The sequence below is a fragment of the Cicer arietinum genome, chromosome 6 (genome assembly GCF_000331145.2).
Source record: "Cicer arietinum cultivar CDC Frontier isolate Library 1 chromosome 6, Cicar.CDCFrontier_v2.0, whole genome shotgun sequence".
NCBI classification, from domain to species: domain Eukaryota; kingdom Viridiplantae; phylum Streptophyta; class Magnoliopsida; order Fabales; family Fabaceae; genus Cicer; species Cicer arietinum.
Genome location: NC_021165.2, coordinates 1,868,700 through 1,877,816, shown reverse-complemented (window position 1 = coordinate 1,877,816; position 9,117 = coordinate 1,868,700). Strand labels below are relative to the sequence as shown.

Here is a 9,117-nt window from a genome sequence, read left to right as displayed (position 1 = left end):
CATTTTTGTCTTTTCAAAATATTTCCTATCTATATTTTGAGATTTAAAAAAAATAATCAAAAACACTAATGATAAACATAAATATTTTATAAATCAATAAAAAATTATCATACCAAAATTTTAATCCCACCAACCAAACCAGACTCATATACCCAATGATAAAAAATAATGCAACATGTACATGACCACAATATTCAATCTCATTCATCTACATAAAATAAATTTGTTGGTGTTTTTTTTTTTCATATCAAATATAAATGATTTTTGACACGATCAATTCAAGCATGTATTGATGAGTCATATGTAAAGATGGGGAATGTGTTGAATTTGGTGATAGTCTTTAGAAGTCCTTATTCAAAATATTACGCCGACTAAATAAATCATTCACACACATTTCAACAAACGCATAAATAAACTTGAAAAAAACTAAAACACTTCGACAAGATGGGAAATTAAAATGCCGTATTAAGGTGGCGAACAAAGCAATATCGCATATTAATCATATATATAATGACAACGCACTTCATTATATTTTGTGTGATATTAATTAATCCATTATGTTATTTTGAATCTTACAACTAAGATAATGATAATAAATTTTATTATTTTTAACACAATCGATATGTTTTGCATGAAAATTCTTATTTAACAATCATGTCAATAAGAGAAAAAAAATTGAGATGAGAGTAGGAATAAATAGTTATTAATAAAAGAGATTCTTATGTAAAATAATTTATTTATTTTTTCTTATCACAAACTTAAGGGACAAGTGAGTAACACGAGAAAGAGAGTTAAGAAAGAAAAAAGAAACATTTTTATTGTTTAGGATTCTAATTTATGTATAAAGATACAAAAAGACCCATCATTTCTTGTATGTATTTAACTATAAGGGTATACAGTTTATAATTTTAAAGTTTTGGATCCAAAGTATTTTGAAGAAAAAACACTAAACTATCAAAACTTTGACATTTTTTAACTACATAATTTTTTAACTATATAATTTTATTATGCTATAAATTTTTTTTTGACAATCTAAATCTAAACATGTGTGGTCGTACACTCTAAACATGCTCGGATATGGTCAATACTTTCATTCCAACTCCAATCACACTAGAAAAGAGGTAAAAAATATAGTAATTCAGAACCAATCATCATATTTTAACATATATGTTCACCTAATAAAGAAATAAGAGAAGAGAAAAAAAAAGGATGAAGAACAAGTAAGAAGATGATGATAATAGTTAAAGATTTTAAGATCTCTAATAGCACCAAAACATTCACTTATGTAGTATTTAATTATAGGTTTAAATATTTGATTTACTCGCGCATTATTTATTTTCATTTCTATGAGTTTTTTTTTTTTTTAATTTCAATTTATACCACGTATGTTCAATTTAGTTTTAACTAATAGTGTAAATGATTTTAAAATTAAATTAAATTTATATAATCGAAATGAAAAAAATATTACAAAAATAAAAACAATAAAGATGCAAACTAATAAAGATAAATCAAATATTTAAATCTAAATTATAAGTTACCTTTACTTCCTTCAACGTACCACCACATGATCAATGTTATGATATGTGCCTAGGTGGGATGACCCCTAATCTGTGTCAGGATCAAAAGTTGCATAGAAAATTGGCTTGTCTTGAAAATGTGGTTAAGATGTATTAAAATGCCATATCTCTTTTTTATAAATACTATTAATTATTGTGTGATTTTTCTCTTATATTAAACTTTTTTATTTTTTCAATTTGCAACATTAACTCTGAGTTTGGTGATGTATATGAGTGACTAGAATGATAATTATCTCTTAATGAATGCACCAGTAACGAAATGAAATATTAAATAAAGAAAGGAAAACCTAATATGAATCCCTTTTGAATTGTTGTTTGTGGATGCAAGTGTGGAGTAGATGGTGATGGTGTAGGGACTAAGAGAGTACGAAATAGGTATGTAAATAACAGAGATAAATCAGAGCGAAAGTAACAAATAATTAGTATAAGCAAAGGCAATTTGCACCCAAAAACAGCACGACCCGTGATGAGTCTCATGTATTTTCAAGATATTTCATTTCAATTCACATTGTTTGTTTCCGAGTCTGATGCGTAACTCTGTACTCTACTTGCTGTTGATTGGTGCAAATGCAAATAGCAACAAAACAAAAATACCTGCTGCCATTTCAGTGTCGACAACGCATTCTTCCTCCACTTAAAACTTATCTTTTTTTTTTTTTTTTTACCTTCAACAATTCAGCGAATAAAACAAACAACCCAAAGGCAACAATTCTGTTATCTGAGTACCCATTTGCTAACATGCTTTCGGTGTTTCAGATTTCTGATTACATTTCAGTATTCCAATTTTCGCCACCAACATTAATAAATTCGTGAAATTTTTACCCGTATGTAATGTATAGTTCGATTCGGAGTACCTAGTTTAACATCACTTAACCATATTATATGCTTCGTTGGGTACTTAATTTTTTACTTTTTTTTATAAGCTTGGGAGTACTTAATTAGTTACTACTATTAGTTAAGAACTTAAATATAATACTTGTTATGTCTCACAAGAAGCAACACAACATTTCAAAAATATTAAAAATAAATAAAATTATATGAATCTAAATTATATAAATTAATTAAAAGTAATATTTTTACTAAATATAGGTGTATTTTTCTTTACCATAAATATCAAATGAAAGATAGTAGTAATATTGATTCTTTATTATTATTATAGGAAAAAAGAAAATAATAAAATAATGTGTTAAATAAATGTATAAAAAATTGAAAATTAAACAAAACAATGAAACACTGTTGATGAAACTTATTTTGCATGCATATTAGTAATACTAGTTTTGAATTATGGTCCCCCACTAATGGTCTGAGTGGCTGAAGGTGGAATATTTTGGGACTTCTTTTTTTTACCCTGATGATGCTTGACGCCTCTTGTGTGACACGTCCTATTCTTAGCCCTCTTAAGGGTTTCGAAAGCTGGATCATACCCTAGTTAATGTAACAAACCCTATGGATCGATGTAGCTTTTCCAAGGACCTACATGAATCATTACTAGTTTAACTACTACGTTAATTGGTGATTATATTCTTCTCAACATTTACTACGTGTTTCATTTTTTTATTTCTAGCTCTAACAATTTTTTATAAAGTACATCTTCTTTTCTTATCAATAAAAAAATAAAGTCAATTCAAAAATGAGGGAATCAACATTTGTGGTGTTGATCGGTTGTTATATTAATTTCTGGTTCAGATTTGTAAGCAAATAAAGGCCGTTTTCTTTTTAGAATAAAGTCCCGTTTTGTACCATTGGAATCTGTATGTTTACGTTTCTTTTTTTTTTTTTCCTATGAAAAGTCAACTTTATTTTGAAGATAATCACTTTTGGCCATTTTTATTGCTAAATAATTTTGAAAATAATTAAAAACTAAAAATAATCAATATTTTCATTATTGACAACGACAAAAAACTTACATCTATAGCCTATCTGTAAAACGAAGCTAGTATTTTCAACCATAAAAAAAATAGTTTTACACCAGCGAATTTTTGTTCCAACCAAAATATAATAGTTTATATCTCATATGTGTAGTTCATGTAGGTGAAATTCTTTGAGTTACTTTCAGCTCTTGAGTGATGCATTAATGGTAGGTAGGGCCGGTGGAGTTCAGATTGGATTCTTCAACATTTGAAAGTGTTGAAATGGAGATATTATTAAGCATTATAGATTTATTTTTACTTCGTTTATATGTAAATTTTAGTGTTGAATTTTATATGACACAAACAAATGAGATTGCTTATGCATTGTTAAGACAGCTATATTTGAACCTTGTTTACATACAAACAGAAATATCAAAATTATTTATCACGGTTATTTACAAAGACACACAATAAATGGAAAACAAAAATTCATGGGAAAAAAAAACTTATTTAATCCTATTAAAAAAAATAAAATTTTATTTACTTATGTACACATTTAATATAACTTATTTACTAAAGCATCCAATAACATCCCATAGTATAGATATTCATATTTGGGATTATATATTTTAAGAATATTAACATTACAAATAACAGCATTATATAATTTAATTAGATGGATATAAAAAAAAAAATTGTCTCACTGGCGAGAGTACATAAAAATTAATCTCATAATTTTTTTTGGTAGCATTAATCTAATAATAATATATATAAAATATCGAAAATAATATTGGAATGAATCAGTTCACGGATTTACTTTGAATTTACCCGGTGTCTCCTTTTGGTGCATTGATGTGATTTGTTTAATGTCATAAATTGGAGTACAGAGTTGAGTCCCCTATAACATTTATTGAATGTAATGTAGAAGATATGATTTAATAATTTGTTTTTTCCATGTTATATATGCAGCAAAAGAACAAAAGAATTCTCCCACCCATGCTTATAGTCATAGTTACTTCAACATCCAACTCTGTCACATCTTATTCCCATTTCAGATACTATGTCTCAAATCAAACCCTCACATCAAATTCCTTATACATTCTTCATTTAAGTCCCTTCACCCATTCCTTTTCCTATTTCTCACTTCATATCAGTATCAACATGTATACATAAACATCAACTTACTTAAATAACTCTATAACCCCTTTATATTTTTAAATACTCGTCTATTATTTGATTCAACCAACATAGTCCAAATGCATTTTAAGGAAAATACCTCATTCAAATTCAGTGTCCTATTACACCACCAATTTCTTGAAACATAAACATCAATAACAATAAAAACACTGCTATTTTCCAACAAAATCCAACACCTAAACAAAATCCGTTCATTTTACATACATAGTAAAGTTTTGAATTTCCAATCAGTTCTTCAACGGAAGAAACTCAATAAAGTGGCTAGGTGCATTCATTGCTGAAGCTGATATCTCTGTCTCTTTGTGATGGTTAATAATGTCACTGCATCCATCTCCATTCCTAATAGGGAAAAGTTGAAGGGTTTGAGATTCCACACAATGATCATCATTGTGAGTAATATTGTTGTGGAAACCATTTTGTCTTTGTGAGTGTGTGTGAGGTGAAATGAATAAGCTAAGATCATGTTTTGGGTCCATTAGAGTAGTTGTTAAGGTGGCCGTGGGGGTAGTAGTAGTGATAGAGGAGGTGTAATTAGAAGAATTATTAGGAATAAGGAGGGTAGTAGGATGAGGACAAGTGAACTGCATCATGTGCCACGTGGCATTCCTTTCCATAAAGTTTCTTCTTTGTTGTAATTCTAATTCATCGAATTGGACCCATCCATCTGTTCTACACTGATCTGCTTTTCCTGCTGCTACTGCTCTTTGAATTGAAACAGATTCCTGAAGATATTTAATTAAAGGCATGCAAAATCATGAAAATCTCAACAATAACGTGTGTGGTAAAAAGGAAAAATAAAGAAGGATAGGTAAAAAAAAAGGCATGCACGGGGAGTCCAAGTTACTATATAGTTATTTTTGATTTTGAAAGTATAAATAATTATAGTTATATGTTGGTGTATGAGAAGTCAAATTAAAGGTGAGGGTGTTTGTTTGTTGCATATCCTCAATTTCATAGAAAGAATATAATGGAGTGCTAAAAAGCTACTGACTTGAATAAGCACAAGCCCCAAAAGCCCAGCTAAGTTTCATAACAGCAGCCCCGACAGAAAGGAAGGAATGCAGCTTTTGATTAGAGACTCCCTTTTCATTTCCCAACAAACAAAGCTATGCTTTTCTTTTCTTTTTCCTTTCTTTCCCTATACCTATTATATTATATCTCTCTCTCTCTCTCTCAAATAAAAGTATTAATCATATGCAAATAATCAGTACTTAGTTAGTGGATGAGGATCCTTATAATTATTAGTGACTACTAGTATTCCTTAAAGACTTTTTGATGAGTGTCAATATTGTTGAAAAAGAAAAAGAGGTATGTATGTTTGGTTTAGGACAAAGACAAAGTAAATAAAATGAAAATAGACCTCTGCAAGGGTACTAGTAGTGGAGTTTGTAGAGGGTAGCCAGTTGTTCTTGGTCTGTTCAACTTCAAACACCGTCCTACTTGAGCCTGTGTAGACAAAAAGAAAAACAAAAAAGAATATAACTTTATATCTCAACCAACAACAATCCGAATGAGAAAAAGAAAATACCAACGCATATGTCATGTCATCTAATAATAAAGATCCTCTAACAAACAAAATCATTGATTAAAAGCCTTACATACATACATTAGAATTATTACAAAATAAGGTATGAGAACAGAACCTATCTTTATATACTTGTCTCTTTTTATTTATACAAAGAAAGAAAGAAACAAACAAACAATATGATTTTAATTAATTAATTAATTTATTAATTAATAATGGTTTACCTAAGTCTTTCTTTTCAACAAGACTAGTAGTAGCATCAAACTGATCAGCAGCTGATGATTCCATTTGACGGCGGCGTTTCTGTCTCTCTCTGGCTTTGTGATTCTGAAACCAATAGAAAACATTTTTGCCTTCAATTTTTCCAAACCTTCTAAGCTGTGCTGTTATTTGTTGGATTTGTTCTGCAGATGGTGTTCTTGTTCCTCTTCTATACAATTCTTCCAGTGCTCTTAACTGTTCTGGTGTTGGATTCCACCTTGAACTCACCACTACCGCTGAATTATTCAACTCTGTTCTCTTGCTCTGATCTCCTACTGATGCTGCTGCTGCTGCTGCTGCTAAAACATTAGTTTACACTTTACACCACATGTCACATGCATAAAAACACAAAATGAAAACATCATATATTTATTTATTTATTTATACCCTGGAGATTGTGATATTGTGAAAAGAAATCATTGGCATGAATATTGCGGTTTAAGCAAGGAGTTGTTGAAGTGTTGTTGGGAGGAGTAGTACTAGTGACTGGTCTTGGAATGATAGGTCTGAGTTTTCTTCCATTGAATGGATAATCTGCAGCGACGTTGAAGTCACTACCTTCATTGTAACCAACCATCCACATATTGTGTTTGTGTCTAAGTAGAAGAATGAATTAAAGCAGGTAGTAGTAGAAGTAGAATATAGAGATCATGAAATGAAAGAAAAGGTTATTAGATATATAGAGATCTTTTTGGTTGTCAGTTGGGTTGTGGTAATTTGAGAAAAAAAGGGAAAAGAATGGAATTGCAAATGGTAAGAGGTAGGGTAGCTAGTTGGAATGAAAAGGGTGGTTATATAAGGCATGGATAGGGTTGAGAGTTGAGGGATTAGGATGCATGATGATGGTATAAGTATTTTTTGTAGTTGGTTTAATAGTAGTATGAGACAAATGAAGTGAAGAGAGATGAGGTTGACTAGGCTTTAGAGGGGGAGAGAGAGAGAGAGAGAGAAAAGAGGGATGGAGTGAGTGAGGGAAGCGTGGAATTCTGGGAGATTATTGGGAGTAGGGAATGTAAAACGACGTGACGATCATGAGGGTTATCATGAGCCTCATCACACATTTATTGTTCTCTTCATGTCCAGTGCCTTTCACACTAATTCTCAATCCGAACTGCCCCTCTCTCTGTTCCCTCTTTACCCTTTTCTTTGTCTAATATGCTGTCTGTCCATGCCCCTCTCTCTCTCTCTCTCCATTCATCTCCTATTTCTCTCTTTCATTGACTTTTTCTTTTTAATTAAACCATATAACTACAATTTTCATGAACAATCATGCTAATAATATCCTCATCAATAAAGTGTTACATTTTGAATTCATTGTATTCTCCACACATAAAATAAACTTAATTAGAGGTGGAGACAGAAAATTAGAAATATTAATACTGTTACCCCATTTGGAATCTTGCTTCCATGGTCCAGAGTCATTTAATGAATTAAATTGAGGATGGCCATATATAGGAGGGTAGTTAAGTAATACTAAACAAATCTGTGTATGTATGTTTTCTTTCTCTGTCTATGTTTGCCTCTTAGGTATAACCCCTTGGTCATTATGATGGAATGACTCAACTCTCGAGTTAGTGTGAAAGTCTGCCACGGCTGATATAGTAGAATTTGAAAGCTATAATTGATTAATTATTTCTAGCTTTTTGTTGGGTAGAGGGCCTACTCCCTGCATTTTCTGAATCCCTACTATTTGTATGTCTCTTATTTATTAAATATATATATATATGCATGCATTATATTCATATAATAATATGTAATATAATGACTAATGAGAGGGAGTACCATGCAATGCAAACAAACTACAGGATTGTCATTTCTGTGTCTGTGACCCTCTAATATTGTGCATATCTCCCTACTACATACTGCACTGCCCTTAAAACCCCTAATCAGTATTGTCATTTCTCTTCTGCCTACCAAAAACCACAACCAAAACAAAAAACCACTAACCTACCTACCTACCTACCTACTGAGTAGTGAGTAATCAAACTATATAGGATGGCCCCATAAACATTAAGATCTTCATCCTTTTTAGGCTTCAGCTTCAATTAGTCAATGGTGTGAGTAAGTTAGACTTAGGAGGTAGTATGCATGTATAGGGTGGGAATGTTTTCTTCTCCACCAACATGTCGTCCTTTAGTACATTTAAACAATAATAAAACAAACCTCTTAAATAACATCTATATCTATTTCATCAATCAACCCAATTACTACACAATTCCTCTTTTTTACATTCTTTTTTTTAGGTACACTATGGTACTATACTCTATACAATATAGATAACTCAATATAAGATGCTACCCGTGAATCTTTAATTTCATCATCACATATGTCTACTCAACTCCTCGACCTATGCAGAGTTTGTACGGTACAAATTAGTTTTTTTTTTAATTTTATTATTATTATTTTTCTTTCCATGTTATACAAGAGTATTGATCTATGTTTTCCCAACTCTTTCTATTACAGTTTAATTTTATAAAAAGTACTAGTTATAATATATTAATAAATCAAAAGAAATAAGAATGAAATTAGGGTACATAAAATGTATTGGGAAAAGGGTAGAATACTAGTACATGTTTCAGTGAAGAAAGATGAAAGGAAAAACATATCTGCTTTAAAGCATATATTTGGAAGCAAGAAAGCGTGGGGAATTAAGAAAAACAGCTTTTGAAACGTTGATAATTAGAGTTAAAAAAAGTTAAGCTAGACA

At 30.5% G+C, this 9,117-nt stretch overlaps 1 protein-coding gene across 4 annotated transcripts; it reads right to left on the bottom strand.

Annotated features, from left to right (window-relative positions):
* Window positions 1-4,675: 4,675 nt before the first annotated feature.
* LOC101498420 (WUSCHEL-related homeobox 1) lies at window positions 4,676-7,459 on the bottom strand. 4 transcript variants are annotated; one of them, XM_073369897.1, is made up of 4 exons: window positions 6,798-7,459; window positions 6,374-6,700; window positions 5,985-6,070; window positions 4,676-5,346 (listed from the first exon to the last, which is right to left on the bottom strand). In XM_073369897.1, the coding sequence occupies exons 1-4, from the start codon at window positions 6,991-6,993 to the stop codon at window positions 4,852-4,854; spliced, it is 1,104 nt and encodes a 367-aa protein (XP_073225998.1). In that variant the 5' UTR covers window positions 6,994-7,459; the 3' UTR covers window positions 4,676-4,851. The 4 variants fall into 4 exon arrangements, with proteins under 4 accessions (XP_073225998.1, XP_004503282.1, XP_004503280.1 ...); XM_004503225.4 differs by having other exon boundaries at window positions 6,374-6,703; window positions 6,798-7,458; XM_004503223.4 differs by having other exon boundaries at window positions 6,374-6,709; window positions 6,798-7,457.
* Window positions 7,460-9,117: the final 1,658 nt, after the last annotated feature.

Excerpts from the sequence above, each read along its gene's own strand:
- LOC101498420 (XM_004503223.4), bottom strand. The coding sequence starts at position 6,993 with ATGTGGATGGTTGGTTACAATGAAGGTAGTGACTTCAACGTCGCTGCA. Across the intron at positions 6,071-6,373 it reads TGTTGAAAAGAAAGACTTAG|GCTCAAGTAGGACGGTGTTT; the intron begins GTAAACCATTAT and ends TTGTCTACACAG. Across the intron at positions 5,347-5,984 it reads CTACTAGTACCCTTGCAGAG|GAATCTGTTTCAATTCAAAG; the intron begins GTCTATTTTCAT and ends AAATATCTTCAG.